Source organism: Neurospora tetrasperma (assembly GCF_000213175.1).
Source record: "Neurospora tetrasperma FGSC 2508 unplaced genomic scaffold NEUTE1scaffold_4, whole genome shotgun sequence".
NCBI lineage: Eukaryota > Fungi > Ascomycota > Sordariomycetes > Sordariales > Sordariaceae > Neurospora > Neurospora tetrasperma.
The window spans coordinates 3,824,625-3,848,441 of record NW_009799102.1 but is presented as its reverse complement, the minus strand read 5'-3'; the positions used below and the strand labels follow the sequence as shown (position 1 = coordinate 3,848,441).

At 51.1% G+C, this 23,817-nt stretch overlaps 9 protein-coding genes across 9 annotated transcripts; 5 read left to right on the top strand and 4 right to left on the bottom strand.

The window, feature by feature from the left end:
• Positions 1-588: 588 nt before the first annotated feature.
• On the top strand, positions 589-2,190 carry NEUTE1DRAFT_84777 (uncharacterized protein; the record flags this gene model as incomplete). Its single annotated transcript, XM_009854306.1, has 2 exons — positions 589-859; positions 957-2,190. 2 exons carry the CDS (start codon positions 589-591, stop codon positions 2,039-2,041), a joined length of 1,356 nt encoding a protein of 451 aa, XP_009852608.1.
• A 987-nt stretch (positions 2,191-3,177) lies between these two features.
• NEUTE1DRAFT_102321 (uncharacterized protein) lies at positions 3,178-4,334 on the top strand (the record flags this gene model as incomplete). The annotated part of the gene is made up of 2 exons (XM_009854305.1): positions 3,178-4,105; positions 4,174-4,334. The coding sequence occupies 2 exons, from the start codon at positions 3,178-3,180 to the stop codon at positions 4,332-4,334; spliced, it is 1,089 nt and encodes a 362-aa protein (XP_009852607.1).
• A 929-nt stretch (positions 4,335-5,263) lies between these two features.
• NEUTE1DRAFT_44892 (uncharacterized protein) lies at positions 5,264-5,935 on the top strand (the record flags this gene model as incomplete). Its single annotated transcript, XM_009853316.1, has 1 exon — positions 5,264-5,935. One exon carries the CDS (start codon positions 5,264-5,266, stop codon positions 5,933-5,935), a length of 672 nt encoding a protein of 223 aa, XP_009851618.1.
• Positions 5,936-6,992: 1,057 nt separating this feature from the next.
• On the bottom strand, positions 6,993-7,388 carry NEUTE1DRAFT_139129 (uncharacterized protein; the record flags this gene model as incomplete). The annotated part of the gene is made up of 2 exons (XM_009854304.1): positions 6,993-7,057; positions 7,136-7,388. 2 exons carry the CDS (start codon positions 7,386-7,388, stop codon positions 6,993-6,995), a joined length of 318 nt encoding a protein of 105 aa, XP_009852606.1.
• A 3,122-nt stretch (positions 7,389-10,510) lies between these two features.
• On the top strand, positions 10,511-12,551 carry NEUTE1DRAFT_84772 (uncharacterized protein; the record flags this gene model as incomplete). The annotated part of the gene is made up of 3 exons (XM_009854303.1): positions 10,511-11,051; positions 11,110-12,035; positions 12,110-12,551. 3 exons carry the CDS (start codon positions 10,511-10,513, stop codon positions 12,365-12,367), a joined length of 1,725 nt encoding a protein of 574 aa, XP_009852605.1.
• Positions 12,552-14,814: 2,263 nt separating this feature from the next.
• NEUTE1DRAFT_102318 (uncharacterized protein) lies at positions 14,815-15,552 on the top strand (the record flags this gene model as incomplete). The annotated part of the gene is made up of 1 exon (XM_009854302.1): positions 14,815-15,552. The coding sequence occupies one exon, from the start codon at positions 14,815-14,817 to the stop codon at positions 15,550-15,552; it is 738 nt and encodes a 245-aa protein (XP_009852604.1).
• A 465-nt stretch (positions 15,553-16,017) lies between these two features.
• NEUTE1DRAFT_66086 (uncharacterized protein) lies at positions 16,018-17,341 on the bottom strand (the record flags this gene model as incomplete). The annotated part of the gene is made up of 2 exons (XM_009854301.1): positions 16,018-17,251; positions 17,304-17,341. Coding segments are annotated over 2 exons (1,272 nt in total), but the record flags the coding sequence as incomplete, so codon positions are not given.
• Positions 17,342-18,180: 839 nt separating this feature from the next.
• On the bottom strand, positions 18,181-19,697 carry NEUTE1DRAFT_111439 (uncharacterized protein; the record flags this gene model as incomplete). Its single annotated transcript, XM_009854300.1, has 3 exons — positions 18,181-18,928; positions 18,963-19,568; positions 19,675-19,697. The coding sequence occupies 3 exons, from the start codon at positions 19,695-19,697 to the stop codon at positions 18,181-18,183; spliced, it is 1,377 nt and encodes a 458-aa protein (XP_009852602.1).
• Positions 19,698-21,621: 1,924 nt separating this feature from the next.
• NEUTE1DRAFT_130811 (uncharacterized protein) lies at positions 21,622-22,147 on the bottom strand (the record flags this gene model as incomplete). Its single annotated transcript, XM_009854299.1, has 1 exon — positions 21,622-22,147. The coding sequence occupies one exon, from the start codon at positions 22,141-22,143 to the stop codon at positions 21,622-21,624; it is 522 nt and encodes a 173-aa protein (XP_009852601.1).
• Positions 22,148-23,817: the final 1,670 nt, after the last annotated feature.

Here is a 23,817-nt window from a genome sequence, read left to right as displayed (position 1 = left end):
AAGTAGGGAGTGAGAAGTGAGGAGTGAAGATCGGGGATTGAGAATTGAGGACCTCAATGGCCAGTGGCGGATACGACAAGGTTATCGACCATCAACTATCGGGACGGCGCGCGGGACGCTACGACGTCGCGTGGGTAGGGAAGGAGGGGAAAGAGGGCAGGGCAAGGCTAGGATAAGAAGGAGACATCGATGCCTGGGAGAACAAACAGCCGAGGTTGTTGGCAAGGTTGGATATGGCGACATTGCTAGTAATGGAAGTATTGCGTTCTGGAGGTTACATGGTTCGAGACTGAAGGAAACCAGCTGCCATAACGGGAGAGTGGTAGATAGGAACCGGAACAGGAACAGGAACAGGAACAGGAACAGGGACGCCAACACGACATGGCGATCGAGGAAGAACTTTTGTTCTGTTGAGAACGGACGGGCAATAATGTGACTGCGAAGAAAGAAGAGTATAAAGACCCTCACCACCATCGTCAAGATCGTCACCGTTTTCAGGTCCCCCAGCCCCAACCAGCTCCTCATCCCCATTCCTTACTCCTCAGTCTCTTTCCCTCTCTCTTTCGTCACCTCCTCCGTCGTCACAAAATGAAGACGTCCACCTTCTTGGCGGCCGTTACGGCCCTCGCCGGCACCGTTGCTGCCGAGTCCATGGCCAAGCTGAGAGAGCTCAAGATCGACACCTGGGCCCGCCAGCAGGAGGTCGGCGCCTACGACATTGACCGCTACCAGGCTACTGCCGCCACTTCGTGCGTCAACGGCAAGGCGGGCGAGTACCAGTGCAGCAACGTCGATTTGAAGGGGTTCCTCCGTCATCAGGACATGGGATCGTCGACAAGGAAGGGCAATGACATCTGGGGTGAGTTCCATCAGTTGCCCCCTATCTCCCTCTCCCTCTGACAACCCGAGTTCGAGTATATGATACTGATGCTGATGCTGACGATGTGACGTGAAAGGCTGGACCGCCCCCAACGGCCGTGAATTCGCCACGGTCGGGCAAACCGACGGCACCGCCTTCGTCGAGCTTCTCTCCGACGGCTCGCTCGTCTACCTCGGCCGCCTACCCACACAAACCACCTCTTCCTCCTGGCGCGACATGAAAGTCATCGGCAACCACGTCTACATCGGCTCCGAGGCCTCCAACCACGGCCTACAAGTCTTTGACCTCACCAAGCTACTGGACGTCGACCCATCCTCCCCCAAAGTCTTCTCCACCACCTCCGACCTGACCGCCATCTACAAAGGCTTCGGGTCCTCGCACAACATCGTCGCGCACGAGGAGACCAACATGATCTACGCCGTCGGCACCGCCGCCTCGGCCGGGTGCAGGGGCGGTCTTTTCATGGTGAACGTCACCAACCCTGCCTCCCCCGTCAAAGCCGGCTGTCTGTCAGCGGGCGGCTACGTGCACGACGCGCAGTGCGTCATCTACAAGGGACCCGACACCCGCTACACCGGCAAGGAGATCTGCTTCAACTTCAACGAGGACACGCTCGATATCGTGGATGTGACAAGCAAGTCTTCCCCGAAGACGTTGAGCTCCAAGACGTACAACGGAGCGAGCTACACCCACCAGGGCTGGTTGGTTGATAGTAGCATGAAGTACCTGTTGCTGGATGACGAGTTGGATGAGTACTACGGCAACGGCAATGCGTCGAACAAGAAGACGACTACGTACATTGTCGACATTAGCTCGCTTACTGCTCCTACTTTCAGCGGTATTTACCAGAGCCCGGCCACTTCGATCGATCATAACCAGTATGTTGTTAAGGGGCTCAGCTACCAGAGCAACTATGGGTCTGGTCTGCGTATCGTCGATGTGTCGAGTATCCCCTCCAAGCCGGATGGGTCGGGCTTGGAGCAGGTTGGCTTCTTTGACTGCTACCCTGAGGATGACAGTTACGGTGGCCGGGCTGAGTTCACGGGTTCTTGGTCTGTGTATCCCTTCTTCAAGTCGGGATATGTGCTCCTGAACAGTATTGAGCGCGGTGTGTTCAGCTTGAAGTATACGGGTGCTGGTGCTGCGTTTGCGTCTGAGTGAATTGGGAGGCGGAGTGAACTGGCTGCTGTCCAGTGTTTTGGGGGGAGAGTTCGTCGACGGGTTGAAGGTTGTTTTGGATACGTTGAATGACTGTTACATAAGCGAAAAGCGCATGGTGAATAAATGACAATTGAAGCACTGTAGCGTGACTGACATGTGTGGAAATGTGGTGAATTTCGAGTGTCCGTACGTCTGTGAAAGGAATTAGGTCAACTTTCCCTGCACTTCTGTTTTGGGCCTGTCTGAGTAACAAGACGTGAAAGAATCTTTCCGCTGAGTGTCTGCATCACTGACCGAGTAAGATGTCCGTTCAGATCTTATTCCCAATAGGCACGGCTAGAGCTAAGGAATATGGTCCAGCCGTGAGTTGCAACTTGCAGTTACACGGAAGGCAGTGCGGGTCACGCTGTCCGGCAGGAAACAAAGAGAAAAAGTGGCGGTCATATATATATCAGGAACAAGAATGCCACCCGGCCTGGCTATGACACGAGGGGACAAAGGATGGGGAATGGAACAATGGACAGACAGAATGTTGTCTATAGTAATTGACCTTCAGAATATCAAAATGGAATTGCGGAAAAGGAGGTACAACAAATTACTGAAATTTCTTTCCACCGGGGAAGGGTAGTCGCGTGGCGATAGTAGGAGAGAAAATGAAAATCTGCTTACGGCCATGACATTGAACCGGTAGCATTAACTGGTTGCTCGTTGGTTAACGGTCGCTATCCGTACAAGCCGCCCGTCCGTTGCCGGAAAATTTCGTCGTTTGCTCATATGCATCGCAGAAAACCCCGATGAAGGATACTGGAGTCACGAAAGCTGAATCTTTCATCTCCCTCACGGGATCTGTTGGCTTTGCCGCTCAGATAGAAATAGACATGTGCGGATGAGGGATGGCCAGCTTATAACTGGAAACTTGCCTGCTCCTGGCACGAGTCAATACCCATTGTCTCCTAGGGAAAGAAACCGACCTGAATAGGCTCTGAATACCGCCTTGTTCCCGTAATACCATGTTGGAACACCCGTGGCCACGATGTATAAGATGTATTGATGCTTTCCATCCATACTCCGGGCTTCCTATAGCAATCGTCAACAATTTCAATCTCTTGACCTCACTCACTAAGCAGTAACTCACCATGCTGCCAACAAACCTAAGGTCCATCCTCGCCGTCATTGCCGTAGTCGCTACAGTCTCGGCAAATCCCTATCCGAAACTCGTCGGCTGCGTCGATGTCGTTGACATCAATACAGGCAAAGTCACTGACTGCGTACCAATCGGCCAATTTCCGAACGGCCAAGATTCCAACCAAACAAAATACCAAAGGCAACACGCCAGAAGGAGAGCAGCCAAGGAAAATAACCTCTGCGTAAACCTCAAGTTCAACAACCAGTCCCCTTCCGCCAATGGCCCCAACCAAAACCGCTGTGTCTCCTTGCCCACCCTCCGCCAGCTCCAAACAGACTACCAGCACCAACAATCCCTTAAACCGAGAGACACTGATGACACGGACGCCTCCAACGAACCCTGCCTCGACATCTACTACCTCTCTCCCAAGGACAACACCACCATGACCGGATCCTGCATCCCCATCTCCGACCTCGACAAATACCAAACCGTCACCATCAACCCTTCTTCAGACCCCCCTTCTGACGGCTCCCCAGAGTCAAACGATCCCTACGCCGCTGACTCATCCTCGCCCCTCTCCAACCGCGACTTCGGCCCCGGCGTCAACTACACCTTCTGCACCGAGCCCTACGACGTGATCCCGCACGAATCCCCGCACTTTCTCGACTGCGCCATGATCCCCGCCAACGCGCTCGGGCGCAGCCGCTACTTTACCTATCGCGCGTCCATCACGGATTCGTACACTTTGCTGACAGCCAAGACGTGCGAGCTTGTCCTCAGGACGAGGGGCACCGTGGTGAACAAGGGGGTGGTCCTCAAGATTGGCAATACGGATATCAAGCGGTCGTATCTGTATGGAATCAAGGCCATCATTGATTCGCCGGATGGTGCGGCTGGTAAGCAGGGGCTTTGGATGGTGCGGGGGTTTGAGGTGGAGGGCAAGTGGAAGTGTTGGAATAATGCGGAGACAAAGCGGTATCAGGTGTATTTTGGGTATAAGTTGAAGGGGAGCCAGCGGGGGTGGTGGGACGGGATTGCGAGTTGAGGGAGTGGAGGGAGTTGTGTAGTACCTTGGAGGGGGCTGGAAGAAGCTCGAGATGGTGGAAAGGGTGGGAAGAAATGGGAAGAAATGGGAGAGCAGAGGTTGATGCCATTACGCGAATTTGATGTGGAAGAGGGAAGGTGGGGTGGATTGAAGGAAAGAAGAAAAGGCATGATGTACAGATAATGAGTTCCTTACGTCCGTCATCAGGTAGCTTCAGATGTTAGATAACCTCTTCACGATTATTTTGATCACTGTATTCACGTACCAGGAATTTGATAACTCCTTTCCAGCAACTTTCGACAAATTCAAGTATCAGTAAATCCCCCCTCACTGTCTGACTGACTCCTCACTCTTGTTAGTGTTCAGAGCATGGTTGGTGACGGAGTGAAAGAACCCCGTTCGTACCTTCCTCCAAGCCCAGGGAATGCTGGATCCACCTTGACAAGGGAAAGTCGATCACTGAATCAGAAATTGTTCAACTGTAGTGTACTTCCATCCTGCTGTGGTCAGTTGAACCTTCACAATATCCTGTTCAAATGACGTTTGGGCTGCCAACAAGTCGGACCATCGGGATATTCTCAATCATCAGCAGTAGTCCAATCCCGCCATCTCATCAAGCCCATGTGAACATTCCACCACACAATCTCAAGACACGGTACCTGGTCATCCGGACGAACGCCCATATGTTGCCTTTTAGATCTCAAACAATGGACTTTGAACCGTCTCCGACAGTCTTTGTCCACTCCTGAGCCACCCGCTTCCCGTCCCGCTCGATGCCGCTCTTTCCATAGTTCCTCCACCCAAAATAACCACAATCCTAAGACTTCAAGTCAAAGGCAATGTTAGAATCCTGTTCAGCCATGTTCAAGGATAAAACCCTCTGGCAGGAACCTCCTTTCCCGAGAGAATGGTCTATTCAGCTGAACAACCTTCTCGTCCGCAACCGCATCAGAGGCCCCTGGTCCTACTACCGCACCGACACTCATTTGACAAACGTACAAAGAAGCCATACCAAACCCTCAATCTGACCACATTTCTCCACGAAAAAAAAATGCAGCTCCCAACTAACCTCCTCACCTTCCTCCTCACCACCTCCAGCTTCCTCTCCCTCATCACCGCCACCCCCATCGCCACGCCCTCCAAACAGTCCGCCAGCAAAACCAACCCCATCAACTCCTCCATCCCCGCCGACGACCCTAACACCAACCACATCCACACCGAAACCGAATCCGACCCTTCCGACCCCGCCATCGCCTTCTTCTCCTCTCTCCCCCCTCCCAGTTCCCCACCAAACATCTCACCCAACCCCTCCTCTCCCACCACCACCGGCCTCGTCCGTCCCTCCAAACGCTCAGGCAACAAAGACCACTGCCGCGGCGGCGGCTACTTCAACGCGACCTCCGCCGGCTCTCCCCTCGTCGACGACTGCAAGGTTATTATCCAAAACATTTCCCCTCGCGGAGGCACCTGGCACTACATGAGCGGCACGCAGCGGACGTTGGTCAGTCACGGGTCGTGTGCGCTGGGAATCGAGAGCACGCCGGACGTGCCCAAGGGGTTGCAGACGTTGGTGGGCGATTTGGATATTAGCGAGTGGATCCAGAAGAGTATCGACAAGTATCAGTGGAAGGGGAGGGTGGGCAGTTATGGGGATACGCAGTGTGTTAGTCAGACGTTTAAGGGGGATGAATATACTTTAAGATGGGGGTTGTATCATTCTTGAGGGTTGTGAGGGGAGGGAAAGAAGGAGAGGAAAAAAAAGAAGGGGGGGTAATATGGAAGGAAGGGGGTTGTGGAGGGGGAGGGATAAAGGGGTAAAGGGAGGAGAGGAGTGGTGGTATGAGTTTTCTTCTTCTTCGTTGTCATTTTGGTCTTAACAATGTTTCTATAACGCCGTTTAGTTTTCTTCTTCGTAATGAGAGGCCAGCCTTACTTCTCAATCTCCTTTTTGTTCTCCGTTAAGAAATGAAGAGGCACCTGGAGCCCGTCAACTTTTTTGTTCTACCTTGGTCGTTTTGCATTTTCCGTTACACACCGGAGGGAGAAGGTGGTTCCAAACCACTTTAGAAAATATATATACCCTTTTCATATTGCTGTCATCTACTCAGGGTCTCACAACGTTGACTGCCACTTTCTCTCTCTCTTCTTTTTTTTTTCTTTTTTTTTTTTCTTTTTCTCCGTTTTAAACCATTAACCAATGAAGATAATGTAATAATAACGCCGCAGAGTAATACTGACACTCGCCTCAACTGACGCTGGGAATGATGCGCGGCAGAATTAATGTCAGAATGTAGATTGTAAATGGGGGGGGGGGGGGGGGGGGTATTGACAGGGACATACATACACTATAAACTAAGGAAACGCGAAGACAGGTACCTACCTAGGTATGGAGATCCTTGATGAAAAAACCCGAGGGTGCCGTGATGACAGATGCAATGCAGGTACTACCAACACAGTCACAAAAAACCACGCACGCCCGCACACCGTACTACTCCGTCTTATAGCCATATGTTCTATCTTTCTAGAAGTCCCTTGGAAGCCTGGTGATCATATCATGTCATATCAAGAGAGGGACAGGAGTGAGTGACACCATGCATGCGGGGACCTTGTGGCATCAGGGTCTTGTCCACGAATCTTTTAGTCTTTCTTGCGATTAGAGCCCTGTTGATGAAGGACGAAGTGTGTGTCCATTCAGCAGTTCGTTCTCTTTAAACCCAGGAGCTTCGGGTTTGGACTGATACTCGTACCGCCGATACTTGATTGACAGTTCAATTGATGTATTAAGCACCTGAATCCCCTCTCAAAGCAAATGGCATAATGAGTAGCTCGTAGACCAGTGTCTTGACTGTACAATATGTAGAGAAAAGGGGGGCGGCAACTCGGCGACGACCTACTTAGCGCTAGATAGGTCCGAAGCACTTACAGTAGTTTGTGATAGGCATCCCGGCCAGACCTGGCGATAGGCACCAGGCACCAAACATGAACGGCAGTTCCCTAGCGCCGAATAAAAACACCGCAGAGAAGTAAGGAAGGAAGTGAAGAAGTGAAGGCAGGTCCCCGTTGGAGCCAACACTGACCGTCTTCTTTTCCACATGGCGGTCTTGGTTGGGCAACTTGGCGATGGCGCTGTACTTGGCGTGGGGGGTCCCCAAGGAGGAGGAGAGTGACACAGCCATGCTTGGCTTGAACCGCTTGGTCTGTTTGCTTTGCTTGGCTGGCGCGTGTGGCCATTTCTGGGATGTTTAAGTCTGGGCAGAGAATGGAAGGGTTCCTGTGAGATACGCGATGGGGGGCTTCAGTGTGGTGTTGTGATGCTGTGTGCTAACGAATGGGCAACGGGACGAGGGATGGGTCAACAGACTCAGAGGCCAAAGGGGTCGTGTAAAGGGTAAAGACAGTGGTCCCTCCGTATATCTGAGGGTGAAGCAATATTGAAGAATCGATATGCCATTCAATCAGACATCAAAGTGGTCAATGGAGTGCAGTGTCAACGCAGGCCAGCCCAATAATTGTTAGTATATTGTTAGCGCAGCACAACCGGCTTTGACCAAAGCGGAACTAGGACACGTGATATAGTGTGTGGTGGTATGCCACCAAATGTCAACCTGCGCCCCATCACGGACGCCACCAAGCGGTCGATTGTTATCAGTGGCTTGGGTTTATTGAAGAGATATTCGAGAACTGGTTCGAGGTGTGGTAGTTTTCTGGATGTAGGGATTGGGGGCAAGACAGAGCAGAATAGTGCCGCTGACGTTGAATTCGGCACAGGAATTGGCCTCAACTGTCAACCTTTGCCTCGTTCAACCGATGCTGATAATCTGGCCATTGGCGTTTCCTTTGTTCTTTGTGATTTGATGGTGGTGGGAGTTGACATCATGAAGTGTATCCCGGGAGGCGGAAGTGATGCTCGGGGTGTTCTTTGACCATGCCGCAATTCGGCGCAGACATGCCTTGGACGTTCCCAATTTGTCCCAAGTAGCACTTGAATATCGCCGATGTAGGGTCGAGATAGAGGTAAATGGTATCAACATCAGCTGTCGTCGACTTATGCTATCAGGGCGACTCCGTAATTGTGGACTTGGAGCAGTTATCGTGATCCACCGAGTTCCACCGAGTCCACCGAGTCCACTCTGTCCAGGCACCTAAGAGCAAGCGCCCGAGATAGGACAAGATAGCAATCCATGTTTTCACCTATCAGCCCGTGTCGGCCCGTGATAAGCAAAAAGCTTGGAAGGTCTTGTCGCACTCTTGGTGTTTGTTGGAAAGAGCGCTGGGCAAGTCTTGGGCAAGTCTTGGTCAAGTCTTGGTCAAGTCTTGGTCATGATCTTGGATGGAGGAAGGAGTTGGGAAGCCGAGTGGATCCAATTTCCCTTCCCCCGCATTTTGAGGTTGTTTGCGTCTGGGCTCGGAGTGGACACTGGACCTGCCAGTGACTCCACTATTGTGGTTGAGCACCAGGTGTCCAGTGGAGTCCCAAGACAGCGGCCACCAGGCACAGGTGCCAAGCAGCAGCCAAGAGCCGCATGCAATGAAACCAGCCACACTTCATCTCATCCAAGAAAACACCAAGACTCCAAGACCAAGCCTAAGCACTTGGCTTTTGCCCGGTCATCTTTGCCCCATTTCTCCATCTCGCCGTTTTCTGTCTTTTTTTTCTTCAATGGTGATCCCTCTCCAAGAAAAGGACCTCGATTGAGAACACCGTCGAGAATATGGACACAGAATAAACTCATCAATCTGCCGCTAAGCGATCAGCAAACACAAACACGCTTGCATAAAGAATCATCACGATGCCACCCGTGGGACATGTCAGGCACCCCCAATCCCAAGTTCCCAACACATCCACCGAGCTGTCGGATTCCTCAGTTGCAACACATGGTAGCAACAACAGTCCCCACATGTCTTTACCCCTTCTCTCAAGTGATACTGCGATTCTATATCGTGTCAACCAATGGTATGCTCGTCATTCCGTTAGTCTCACCTGTTAGTGTTCCTTAGCACCGGTGGGGACGGACATGGTCTCTATTTCCACCATCCATCATCACTTGTGGATATCACCATGCGCACAGAAGGGTCTGGGGGAGACCACGAGAGCAACGGGGACCAAGTGGACTCTTGGGTTGTGCTTCCCGTCCATTGCCTTGTGGTTCCACAGCATCTGGGCCCCCAAGCCTCATATCTCCCGTCCATCGCCGGTTTATCGCCTATCTCGGACGGACACCAATGATGTAGTCGAGTCCTATTCAGCAGTGAGCTCAATGACAGTCGAACCACTCTTCCTTTGTTCACTTACATTACACTACCTTCTCCGTCGGCGTCTGGTCTGGCTGGTTTACCCAAAGATCAGCGCTTATTTTCCTCCAGCTTGATCATCTCTCACTTTTCCAAGCCGGTGTTGATTCCCGATGCAGTTCTAGTTTAGTTCACCAGCTCACCCAGTTCCCCCTCCCTCCTTCCCCCCCGTTCATCAGCTGGGCGAGCTTGGGTAGACTTGGCCTATCATGTCCTTTCCGTTTCCGTCCTTAGCAGTATGAACTCCAACAAGCCAGTAGCCTAGGCCCGTCCAGCCACAACACCCCATTGGCTGCGGAACATAGATGAAATGGTGAGAGATGCATCTTTCTAGTTGCCTTCCATGCCAGATGGTATGGAAAACGGGGGCGACCTTTCTTGGTCCGGTTACTGCCCTGTGATAGTATCTGCATACTTCGACATCATCCTTGCCTCCTCTCAACTGTCTCTCTTATTGCACGTATAGGAGTGCTTGTATGTACACATTGTTATTTGTCCACAGATTGCAACCTGGCCGGGTCATATGAAATACACTTCCGTTGCGGATCACACTCCAACAACAACAACAAGGACATGGAGGGCTATGGACTGCCATGTGTTTGGCCTAACCTCCCCAAACCACCCCCCCTCGGGGCTACCCTATCTTCTTCAGACGACGCCTTTCCCATCTCGGGCTACCGTCCGAGAGGCTTTCCCTTCAAGCAGGGCCACCTCCGCAATCCAAGAAGCTTGGCTGTACCACCATCGCCACAAGGCCTACCCTCTATCTCTCTAGTCTTCCCGCAGAGGCAATTCTCCGCGCTGTCGCCTATCTGGCTCCTGATAGGATGTCTTCATTTGACCCCTATGTATGTGATTCTACATTGCCTTTGGGGTAGACACTCCCAGTCTCTCCAGGCAAGCCGAGGGTGAAGTGTTGGCAGTACTTTAACCTCTCTCTCCCTCCCCCCTCTTCCCCTTTCTCTCTCCCCACCTCCCTCCAACCCAATCATCCCAAAACCACACCATGTCTGACATAGAAAAAGGGTCAGCGGGCTCCCACGACAAGGAGACCCGCGTCGACGCGGCCACTCTTCCCGCCTATGAGGCCGGCAGCGTCGCCGAGGCGCAACAGGAGGACTTCATGACGCGCAACGGTCTCAACCTCGCCTCCTTCAAGCCCCGCCGGTTCCACACGGGCGACGGCACCGAGATCGAGCACACCATGAAGTCCCGCCACCTGCACATGATTGCCATTGGCGGCTCCATCGGCGCCGGTTTCTTTGTCGGGTCCGGCAAGGCGCTGCACAACGGCGGGCCGGCGTCGCTGCTGATTGATTTCGCCATCATCGGCGTCATGATGTTCAACGTCGTGTACGCCCTGGGTGAGCTGGCTGTCATGTTTCCTGTTACCGGTGGTTTCTATACCTACTCGACTCGCTTTATTGATCCGTCTTGGGGTTTCGCCATGGGTTGGAACTATGTCTTCCAGTGGGCGATTGTCTTGCCTTTGGAACTTACTGTGTGCGGGTTTACGGTCGGGTACTGGAATCAGGACATAAGTGTTGGTACGTAAACATACTCGTATTGGTTCATTTATAACAAAGATACTGACCGTAAAAACAGCCGTCTGGATCACCATCTTCCTCGTCGCCATCATCATCATCAACGTCTTCGGCACCCTCGGCTACGCCGAAGAGGAATTCTGGGCTTCGTCATTCAAGCTCGGCGCCACCATTGTCTTCCTCATCATCTGCCTCGTCATGGTCCTCGGCGGCGGTCCCAAAGGCAGCCGCTACGACCACTACACCGGCGCCGCCCTGTGGTACTCCCCCGGCGCCTTCGCCAACGGCTTTAGGGGGTTCTGCTCCTGCTTCGTCACCGCCGCTTTTGCCTTTTCGGGCACCGAACTCGTCGGTCTCGCTGCTGCCGAGGCCAAAAACCCCGTCAAGTCCCTCCCCGGCGCCATCAAGCAAGTCTTTTGGCGCATCACCCTCTTTTACATCCTCGGTCTCTTCTTCGTCGGCTTGCTCATCCCGTACGATGACGAGAACCTTCTGGGCGCTAACCCGTTCATCAATGTCAACGCCTCCCCCTTTGTGCTGGTGGGCAAGTACGCGAACCTGACGGGCTTCGACTCGTTCATGAATGTGGTTATTCTGGTGTCGGTCCTCTCGCTCGGTGTTTCTTGCGTCTATGGTGGCTCGCGCACCTTGACTGCCCTCGCTCAGCAGGGGTACGCGCCCAAGATCTTTACGTACGTTGATCGCTCCAACCGCCCGCTTTTCTCGGTGCTGGCCATCATTGCGTTTGGGCCTTTGGCCTATGTCAACTTGGCGGCTGCTGGTCCGACGGTGTTCGATTGGTTGCTTTCGCTTTCTGGGCTGGCGGCGCTGTTCACGTGGGGATCGATTTGCTTGAGCCATATTCGCTTTCGTAAGGCGTGGGCGCTCAAGGGACATAGTGTGGAGGAGATTCCTTTCCGCGCTGCGGGCGGTGTGTGGGGATCGTGGCTTGGGTTGGTGTTGGTTGTTTTGGTGTTGATTGCTCAGGTATGTTTTCTTTTTTTCTGTCGCTCGCTTCGCTCGATTTATCTCGTGACAGGTGCTAACAAGTGCAACAACAGTTCTACGTAGCCATCTGCCCTCCCGGCGGCGGCTTCAACACGGTCGAGGGCTTCTTTGTGCAGTACCTTGCCCTCCCTGTCGTCATCGTCTTTTGGATCGGCGGTTTCATCTGGAAGCGCACGAGCTGGCTCCGCGTTGACCAGATCGATGTTGATACGGGCCGTCGCGAACATGATTGGGAGTCGATCAATGCGTACCAAGCTGAGTTGGCGGCTATGCCTGCTTGGAAGAGGTGGTTCCATAAGTTGTTTGTCTAAAAGTTGCTGCTGTCACAGTAAAGAAGCAGTGCGGATGGATGACTGTGGATTGATTTTGTTTTTGTGTTTGTGTTGGATACCTAACTTATACCATTGTTGAGGCGAGAGAGAGAGAGAGAGAGAAAATGAAAAAGGGGAGGGAAGGGGGAACCTAATGAAAAGATGAAACTTGATGATTAAATCGATGTTAATGAAATGAAAAAGTCTATAAAGAAGTGTTGACCTGACCATATAACCAACAAACCATCCCATCCTAAACATTCCTGCCCTTCCTTTCTTTCCCTCCCTCCGTTTTTTTCTTTCTTTCTTTTTTTCCTTCTCTATTTTCGGCAATTGCATTCGATGCCCCTCGCGCCATGCCGGACGATAAACGAGGAAGCATGATCGCATGTTCAGGTGAGTAATCTACTGCTGCTGCTGCTGCTGCTGCTGCTGCTGCTGCTGCTGGTGGTGGTGGTGGTGGTGGTGGTGACAATGCTGAGGCAAATCCAACCGATGTCTACTGAGGTAAGGCGGGAATGTGATGAAACATGAATAAAGGGAGAAACAAAGTTGTGTAAAAGACGGGTCCTGTTATGAACGAGGTTTGTGATGAAGAAGTAACTGGATGTGTGAGTAGATGTGTTGGTGGGAGTGAGGACAGGAGGTATCGTCCTGGTCATGATGGAGCGTCCAGGAGCAGTTGGAGGGAGTCGGGACGTGGTATTGGGAGTGGGAGTGGGAGTGGGAGTGGGAGTGGGAGTGGGAGTGGGAGTGGGAGTGGGAGTGGACTTGCTGCAGGTGAAACAAGTGCTGTTAACTGACTAACATCAGAAAAGCCTACTACGTGTGTGTAGTAGATAGTGCTGTATCCGGTTTTGCAGAACCGCTAGCACGAAAGCGTACGTAGGTAGAAGGCAGCAAGCAGCTGTTAGCGCATCCCCGCGCCATCTTGCCCGCAGTACCTCTAGCAGAGGGTGCCGTAGGGCAGTGCACTGGATCGACTGCCGTGATTAGGTAGGTAGGTAGGTAGGTGACCAACGGCCGCGACGAAAGCCGAGCAGGCAATGGAAGAATTGATCGCGGACACTCGAGAGAATCAACACATTTTTCCATTATTTCCAGTGTAGAATATTTTGGACCTCGATTGGAAACTAGGGTGATTTCTTGCTTATAGTGATCAGTTTTCGTTTCATGTGTAGAAGGTTGAGGTAGAGCGATCCAAACGACAGGTGTCTGCTGTGCTGTGGTCGAACAAGCTGCCTGACGCTTTCAGTGGGTAGGCGCTGGAGTTGAGGCGCTAACAGTGGGATTTAGCGTGTACGTCTACTTAGATAGATAGTGGGTGAAGAGCGGCCGCGGCTGTCATACGAACTGGACATTATCGTCAACGCGTTCACGAGTTGCTTTCTTACTTGTAGCATCCAATAGACATATTCCCTGGCCGTTCCCTCCTCTTCCTTTTTTCTTCTATTTTATTTTATTCTTTTCCTTCACTTCCTTTGTTCCCCCATCCTGATATCCTAATCCCTCTTCGCAGCGCCATCAGTAGTCAGGTGAACGCACTTAACAATAACCACATGCGACGATCGGGCATTTTTTTTCGCTTGTACAGCATCGAACAATAGAGGTACCTATCACAGGACACCTTTCACGCAAGTATGCACCATCTCTATTTAGACACCGAACAATACGATTTTGCCCCGAAGCCCATCCAAGTAAGTAAGCACGCAAGGCTAAATAGTGGAGTTGTGATCTGTACACTACTTGCTACGGTGTCCCAATCCGGAAAGCACTGCGAATATTCCATGCATACACTACACTACACTACACTAGTCCAGCAGCATGTCGATCCCCCAGGTTTTTATGAATGAATGGTCAAAAGATCCGATCAACCGACCGACCGAACGGACGACAACAAAGGGGACAAATAATAATAATAATAAAATAATAACTGCGCCGCATCACATTACACATTGGAGGTAGGTATAGGTGCATATCTCCGAACGCCAGTGCGGGGGTTCTTCGTTATCTGCACATCATCCCTTCTTGGCTTTACCGAACATGGAACAAAGAAAAAAAGAAAAAAAGAAAACAGGTATGTAGTAGACTAGAGTAATTCGGCCAAGGCTTCCACCCACCCACCCACCCAAGGCAGAGAGTGAAACAGAGATTCATGCAAGGCTCAGACGCCCGCCCGCCCGCGCGCCGGAGGAACCTCAACCTACGGACTTCAAAGTCCGTTGTATATGCCCGGATTTATTCCTCACACATACACATGGTTGATTTCTTCAGGGAGGGGAGTAAATGTAGAGCATATATATATATATGTGACCGAAGTAGTGGATATTTAAGGACGTTTCATGTTCCACACTCTCTCTTCTGCTCGGTTTTTTTTGAACTCAAACGCCAAGTCAATGATACCATACATACACCAGATAATACCAACCAGCGAAAGAAGATACGACATGGGCATCTTTGACTACCTCCGCCCCAGGCGACAGAACGGCATACCTAGAAAAAATACCATGCCTTCAAATTCTCCAGAACTTCCCTCATACCAAAATGATGCCCTCGACAAGCGACACTCCAAACTCTCCTCCATGTCGCCCAACGCAGAGCAACCACAGCTTGAACCCAACACCAGACCAACAACAAGCTCAAGCTGGACCTCCATTTTAACCACCAACTCAGCCATAACCTCGACCTCAATCTCGACCTCGACCTCGACCTCCATCTTGACCCCCACCACAACCTCACACACAACAACTACCACCCCCCTCTCCCCCCCTCACTCAAACCACACCCTCAGCAACCACAACCTCAACAGACCACCCACCCCTCCCAACCGCCAACCACCACCGCCCTCCCCACCACCATCCCCACCACTACTGCCAACATCCGAATTCACTCTACATTTACCACCACCACCGCCGCCCCCCTACGCCCGCCTCTCCTCCCGAAGGACAGACCTCCCTTTACCGTCCTACGCAGAACTTGTCGAAGAGAGACAAATCGTCCCTCCTCGTCCACGACCACGTCCCACACCGCGAGAACCCCCGCCTTCTTTCGAGGCGGCGGAGATTCAGGAACACGACGAGTTACATGCGGATCCGTCTAGGTGGCCGGGGTGTGAGTACTGTCGGGTGTATGAGTTGTGGGTTTGTTATTGGAGGGGGGAGGGGGTGGGGGATGTGATGGGGTAGTTGGGTAAGTGGGTGATTGAGCAAGGGGAAAGGGGAAAGATTGCGGTTGGGAGTTACCTCTAGGGTGCAATGGGGTTAGGGAGCTGGGAAGTTGGGAAGTTCAAGAGTCAAATGAGGGGAAGGGGAAGTGACGGTTTGAATGGGGAGTATACCTGCCTTTAGCGATATTGTAGGGTGTGTGTGGGTAGACGTTATGGGTAGGCAGCTTGGGGGATTTGGGACTTTGGGATCAGATACCGGATTTGGCTGGCGGTTGGCTGGCGGTCGGAGGAGCTGGGAAGGGGAACGATCATGTAGATGCTCTATTTTCATTCCCACTTCCGGATTGTTGCTACCAGGTAGAAATAACTCAAGACCTCCCTGGCGCTGGTCATCTCATTGCTGTTCTGGGCGTTCGGTATAAGTCGCCCCGCCGACTCTCTGATTCCGAGCACGGGCTCCTCCTCCTCCTACCCCTACCCTCTCCCCCTGCTCCAGGCTTTCAACTACCATAGCGGTGAAATTCAGTCTGTGGACCTCGGAAGTCCGGATTCCTCTTCTTTTAGATCCAATTTTTACGTCTGAAAGTTCCCCCTTATTGTATATCCGCTCTGGACGTCCACAAGAGTTGCAAGAGGGGTATTCCGATCTGTCGTGCCACCCAATTTGCACGTTTAGACCGACTGTCTTTTTCAACCACCCATTGACGATCTTATTCTCGATATGATCGAATGTCTTCACCTTGCCAATACACGATTCACATCCTTCTCGAGCCTTCTCATCCATCATCAAGGTGTTTAAATCCTCGAAAACCGTTTCGGCTGATTTGGTATAGTCAGGGATGATTTGAGCAAGGCAGCTGCGGGTTTCATGCGATATCGAGAGTACCGCGTAGATATAATCTCTTGCGTCGGTGGCCATGATCTGGCTAGTGGCGCAAACATAAAGCCACTTCCGCAGGGTGTGCGAATTATTTTTTCCCCAGTAGAGCACAGTGTCCCAGAACTCAGCATTGTCAGGCTCGACCGCGGGTAGAGATTTCTCACTTGTTTTAAGAATGACCCAGAGACAATTAGCAATCGCATTCCCGCGTCTGGAGATGGACCTAGAACCGCACATGAAAACAAGCCTTTTCGCTAGGAAGAGTTCCTGGATGATCCATATCCTTTTCCAGTAGGGACGATTGCACCAAGCCAAAATGGCTGTCTTTGCTCGGTTGTTATTCAAAATTTCTGGGTAAAGTATTTTATCCTGAGGCACGGAATTGAGGATATCCATCGCATAGTCGCTGTCGTTTGCCATCGGTCCAGTCCAGGCAAGGACCTGCTCCGCACTTGAGAAGATCTTCCCCATCTTCTGGACTTGCTGGCTTTTCTCGGCATCGTCATTTTGGTTGATGCACAGTGCATCGATCCAAAGGAGCAGGAAGTCGAGGTAACGGATGACTGAACTGATCTGTTTGAGTGCCTCGGAAAGATTTTTGCGGATCCTGACCGTGTGGCCGTCAATGGTGATATTTGGGTCGTCATCACTAGGTAATCCCCATTCATACGACAGTGCTTGGTAGGGGATGTTGCCTAGCTCCGCATGTAAAAGGGAGTAGGTAGAGCTAACCTCTTCACCAGAGCTTGGTGTAATGAAGAGAAGACGGATGATATTTTCATGCTCGAGTTGTCGATACGGGTAACATTCGCCAGTTGTTTGGTCGGGGCCTGCATTGCTACTACAGGAGTTAGCTCTCAGTTTGTGTAAAGCGCGACAAGGCTCCATACCATGCCCCAACTGTCCTACCCACTTCATGGGCATCCATGATATACCTTTACGTCTCATCCGTTGATATTCATTGACCTGGGTTGTGTTGATGACGAGGAAAAGATTATGCCAAAGCAAAGATTTGTTGTTGACCTCTTGGTGACTTTGTGAAGTAAATGTGGTCGATGTCTTGGAGTTATCATGTCATGAAAACAAGCGACGGAAGGGAAAGACCAACAGCAGCTGTTATATCGACCTGGTGAGAGGCTCCCTGCCCAGCCACACCTCGAAGGCAGTGCTGCATGACGTGGCGGTTAACCAACCAAAACGGCGTGGTCCGATGAGAGGGAAAATGCCTGATTGGTGGATTGGTTGATAAGGGACGAAAGGCTTGCAGACTAAGAATGGAAATCGAGGTGGGATGGATATTCCGTCGTGATACAACGTGAGACTGTGGTTGTTGGCAAACGGTGGTTGAGGTGGTCTTGTGTCGATGTTCGCCGAAGAATGAATAGATACCTGCTACATGTGGACATTACTGAAACTTCAGTCCGGCGCAACTACAAAGACATGTCGTTGCTGCTTGCCAAGAACTCCATGATCTCGCATAAGACCGTTCGAACCGACGTATCGATAACCGGTATGATGGCAAGGAGTCCGTTAGCGCAGTCCCAGAAAAGCGTTAGAAAACCGTATAAGTGATCCCGGGGTTCCGTAGCTTCGACGTCCGACTGGGAACAGATCGATAGGAATCGATTCAGGGCGTTGAACCACAAGAACCCAAAGGATTTTGTATGGATATGCCAGACCGCCGGGCGCCGAGGGCTCAAAACACTGACTCTGTTACCCCCGGATGTGTAACGCTCTCCTTCCAGTGTTGTGATTTGCTGGTCAGACTCAGAGATATCTGAATCCAAAGAGCCAATTATCGAGATCACTCTTCGAGCCCTTTGTCACCTCGCATCTCTTCGAATGCTCCGAATCCAGCAGGGCGACACCTTCCTCGCGTGAAAGACCCATTTTGAGCGCAAGTTTTAGCAACCAGAGTCTGTGCTTCATCAATGAAGGGCCTGCCTCAAAGGATTGTAAAAACTGACAGTAAGCTTCCGCAACTGTCTTGTCGTAGTCCACTATGATTTGGGCCCTGTCAATATCTGGTTTGTCCATGTCCAAGACGGCGTCAGAAGAGATGGAGAGTAGCGCATAGATATAATCATGCGGGACGGTAGCTTGAAAATTGCCAACAAGGATGACACGAAGCCATCGAACTAACGAGTAGGCCTCCTTATTCCACGTTGAAGCGACTATCGCCTTTGCCGCGCTCCGGTCGATGCTATCATGGGGGATTGGTGTGCGTGCGAGGCGGGCCAGAGCCTCGTCAAACGACTCTGATGCGATGGACTCAGGACCACACATGACCATGTACTTTTGAGCCAGGAATAATTCCTGCAGTATCCAGACTCTGCGCCAGTAAGTACGTTCACAAAGTGACGCAATCGAAACTATCAGGCTGTCCGTAAGGCCCTCTTTTTGCCCTAGTTCGGACGGCTTTCCGCATGACATGCTCAGAATTCTCACCATTCTCAGCGCATCATTACTACCGTCTCTGGGCAACCCTATCCAGGAAAGCACCAGTTTGGCAGAGCTGAAGATGATACCCATCCTCCCAACTTGGCTACTTTTCTCTTTGTTGTCGTCTGTGGTTGATGCAGAGGGCGTCAATCCACAGTCGGGGTGGGTTATGTTTCGCCCAGAAGCTGCTATCCCCCAGATTAGTCCATGGAAATGATGCTTTTTCATAGCAGTCCTCCTCAGACCCGTCCTCCCAAAGCCAGACTCCCTCAAACAAGCTCTCCTCAGACCAGTCTCTACAACTCCAAGTATCCACGAAAGGGCCACGGTGGCGATCCAACGGGAAGTATGGAAAGGATTCGTCGTGGTCTTCTAGCACGCGCTCATCCACAGCCGTGGCTCCACAATGGTGCTTCCGGTAATACGAATAATGTTCGAAGATCTGCCTTATAGCGTCGTGGAGATTTTTCCGGATTTGAACTTGGCGATTGTTGACAAGAATTATTGGATCATCCGGCTCCGCTTGGCCCCATTCGTAGGATAGCCCAATGTACTCCTCAGATGTTGTTGAGAGATGCATTTCCAGCGACAACGTATCGCCCTCATAAGAGCTCGGTTCCCTGAGTGTCAATAAACGGATGGCATTCCCGCCCTCTTCTGTAAGGGGCAGGATCGCTGGGGGAAGTTCGTCTTCGCCCTGGTCTTCACCAATTCTGGTTGTTTGTCAGTTGAGAGTCAACATACCCTCGACAGGAATAGAGACGGATTCATATTCACCGCCATTGACTGGGGTGTAGAATGAAGTGATTTCGAACATACGTATAGTAGCTGAGGGGCGGCATATCTTGAGACACCCGATATGGCTCGTTGTTCGTTCACGACACTGTTGCAGGCAGCCAAGTGTTTACGTCGTCCGAAGGTTCGAATTGTCAAGCGATGGCCTGGAAGATATCGATTTTGTGCCTTTATCTGAGAGAGTTTGTCAGAACGAGCTCCATATAACAGGCTCAATACAGTGGCCGACGCAAACTGCAATAGAAAGATCGAGAACGTACCCCAGATGGTCTTTAAGACGACTTCGGCTCCTCAAAAGTCACACCTTGCTTGCTACGGTAGACTAAGAACAGCCCGAGCTTGTAAAGTTCACGGTTGAGCTTTGGACTTGGTCATTCCCTCCGAGCAGTATCGTTGTTGTATGAAGCTGGGAGTAGAGTATAGCGTAGGTTGTTGGGCATCAAGGCCAGCCGATGGGTTTGCGTACTTTATTGAGTTCAGCCGCTCCTTGCTGTCTTAGGCTCAATCACTAGGCAGTTATTTTAGCCATCTGTAGGACGAGTACAAGTAGCTCTCATTGACAATAAGCGAAGAGCCCTCTTCCGGGCAATTCTTATGTTCCTTCTGTTTGAAACATCAACCAATCACGCCCTTTCTCGATGCTCTCAGCCACAATGGACGGCATCCAGTCAGGAAAGAGTGTGTCACATGTTCATTTGTGTGGCCGCTGATGATGGCCCTCGGATTGGACAGTGGGCTATTTGTGGCTTTGTCGAGGGGACTTCGGGGCTGAGCAGTAGTAAGATGCGCCGAGCATCATTCTGGTGTATCGATGATCCGAACGGCGTTCTCTAGGGCAATTCCGATAACAGCCGGGCAACGAAAAAGTCTTCGAACGGCTGAACTCCGAAGCGATAATGGTAGGCCACTGCTTTCCATTGGACATATGAGTATGTGACTTGTCGGTTGACACATCAGCCGTCGGCAGTTCTTTAGCTGAAGAAAGACAAGCTTTGGCCGACTCTCGTAGAAGGGTATCCTGCTGTGGTTGCTCGATTGCTTTTTCCCGTCCTTGTGATCCATCGATCTTGTGGTATCATTCGAGGATAGAGCGCCTGAATCGTCGGTTCTTCCCCAGGTTTGACGTGGGTAAGCATGCGATGACATCTGGCAAAAGAGAGAGATAGTTAGTAAGGGTTCAATTCGAAACGAGGAGGTCCAGATCATAAAGGCGACAAACCAGCCAAAACTCGAGGAGGATTGCTCTGCCATTCTCTGTGTCCGTGTTGGGCGGAGAGAGATCAAGAGACATTCAAGATCGCTTTGATGGAAATCGGACTGAATGGGATTGGGGGTATTCGTGGGATATCGAAGCCGTTTGGAATTCCCTTGTGTCGGGTCAAAATTGATTGCCGTTGGGTTGATCATTTAGTTGGAGAAGGAAAACGAGGGGGCTCGTGCAAGTACAAAGTCCGTCTTGCAGCGGAGGCAAGGCTCGCCTGCCGGTTGTGCATCCGTTTGGTTTGCTTCGCCATGGCCATCAACCTGGATTGCGCAACCGTTTGCGCAGTCGCTTCTTCCAGCTTCAAGTGAGCTAATTACTACCAGCTTCCCTCTTAACATGGATGCCACCGACCAAAATGAGAGAAGCGAGATCGCTCGATACCATACAGAACAAAAATGACGGCATTAGGTATTGGTAAACGCGAGCGAGCCCATTAAGTATACAGATGTAATTACAGACGAATACCATCCGAGTCCAAAAGCTACTTGAAAGTGAAAGCCCAAAGGAAAGCTTTCCATCATCAACTCATCATCATAAGACAACCAAGCAAGCAAATAAACACACAACAAAAAAGGCGCCCAATCAGAACTCCCGTTCCCATCCGCTTCAAACCTCTTCAACCAGAACCCCTCCAACAAACTCCCATCGGCTATATCGAATCCCTATTCCTCCCCTTTTCTTCCCATTCCTTCCCTCTCCTTCACCACTCACTCATCATCAACATACTGACAATGATGCGCCACCAACACCCAATCCGCCCCCGCCGTCTGCCTCCAACTACTACTCACACTAGCCACCACCTCCCTCGTCCCCTTGCCCTTTTTATCAACCGTATACAAACTAACCTTGTACACCAACGCCACAGCCATCAAATCAATCTCCACCACCAGCGGATCTCCATGGAACCGGAACCCAGCCCACGGTTCCGCCTTTTCAAACACCTCTAGTATGTTCGGCTCGCTGTCTTTCGATAGCGGGGTGGTGGAGGGGTGCGACGACAAGAGAGGGTTGATGAGGATGCAGTCCTCGGCCATGTATTCCGGGGCGGCGGAGGGGTCGTCGCATAGGCAGCGCCAGAAGAGGGTCTCGATTTCTTTGGCGGCGTGGTGGTTGCGTTTGGAAATGGTGTCGAGGCGGGAGCCGCCGTTGGGCTTTTTGAGGTCTTGGTTGCCGAGGGTGGTGGTGGTTTTGGAGGAGGAGTCGGTGGTTAGGCCCATGACTGTTGGCATTTTTTTTTTTTTTCTGTTTGGTTTGTTATTGATGTTGACTTTGGGAGGAGTAGCAGTCCGTTGTCGTCGTTGTGATTCGAGGAGGTGAGGTGCTGAACGTGATTGGTCGTCGTGGTGTATAAGTGCCGTTAAGGGATTATACGTCGTTCCCCGCGTATGCACTAACAGCTGTCTTGTAATGCTGTGTTTGCTTCCTTGTCAATTCGACCTTGAGGAGAAAAAGAAGAAAAGAAAAAAAGGGAAGAAAAACCCAAAAGGACCCTGAAGATCCGGCGAGAACCCCCATTGATGTTATATTCATTCCCCCTCACTACCATACTTGCGCAAATGCTTACGCGAAACAAGGAAACTCGCAATAATGATGTTGGTTCTTGTCAATGCCCGTTGATGATCTGTTTATGCGATACTTATCCCAACTCACCAATGAGGTTCCATGCGCATCCCGATAACATGGCATGTCATACCTTGACGTCACCGACCGGCCTGCGCTCATCACCCCCAGACCTACCCCCTTCTTTTCCCAACACCACTAACTAACATCAATGAGCATGCACGGAAATAGTAGGCTGAGTACCTAGGTCCGCAATCCACACTTCATCAACTTTTTGCACATCCTTTTCCTTTCCTGGTGACAGCTGGGATTCTCAAAGTCAGGGTCGACCGTTGGGAAAAAAAGGACCCCTAAATTCAGGTTCTTTCCTGCTTGTTTTTTTACTATGGCAGTCATGGAAATCCATAAACCACCCAATGCACACAAGCCCGTCGGCCGATGACACAATGACACAATTACACAATAACACAATGGCAACAGACATACATAGGTTATTACTTTATGCATGCAGCGAACTCGGGCACGTCGTCGAATTTGCGTAGTGAACATCGGCACCTACACTAGTATAGTGTAGTCTAGTTCCCGGCTCCCGCCGCCGCCGCCGTTTCGGAGAATTTCGAAGACAGAAGAACAGGGCAAAATCGAGCTACGTAAGGGGTAAGGAAACTGAACCCCCTTTTTGAGGTATCTTGCCACTTAGTACCCTGCCTTGCCCTTCTACCCTCGGTTCACTTAAGTTGTTCAGGACCCCGGCCTTAGAACTATAGTTCCCGTCCCGTCAGTCCGCCCGCCCGCCCGCCCTCTGTCCCCTTTAACCTTCAACTACAAAAAAAAAAAAACATGAAAAAAAACAAAAAAGCCAAGAACCACCGACCAAAAGCAGGATTTCGCTTCCATTTTCCCCATCTTCCACTGTTAATAATCCAGACCATACAGAAAAACATAACTTCACTACCTACTTACTATTCGTTGTGTAAATACGCTACTTACTCAACGTTCAACTTCAGCTTATGCAATATATCGAAGCGTTTGCCATCATCCAATGGGACGGACGGACGGACTTGGCTGTATAGAGTATATAGCTTCGCTGTTAGGAATTAATGCTCTAGCGGTATATAGTATACTGTATATAAGCAGGTGATGAAGAGGATGTCAGAAACGTCATGTGTGGATAAATGAGATCCGTCTTGTCTTGTCTTTTGGCTTAATCTTGATAGTTCACTCAGCTCACGTGCAACCACTTCTATCACTTCCATCACCGTGTAAACTCGCTACGTATGTAGTCTTCTCTTAAAATCCCAAAAGCAGAATACCGCTAACCGAAGCCAACCGAAACCACCGAC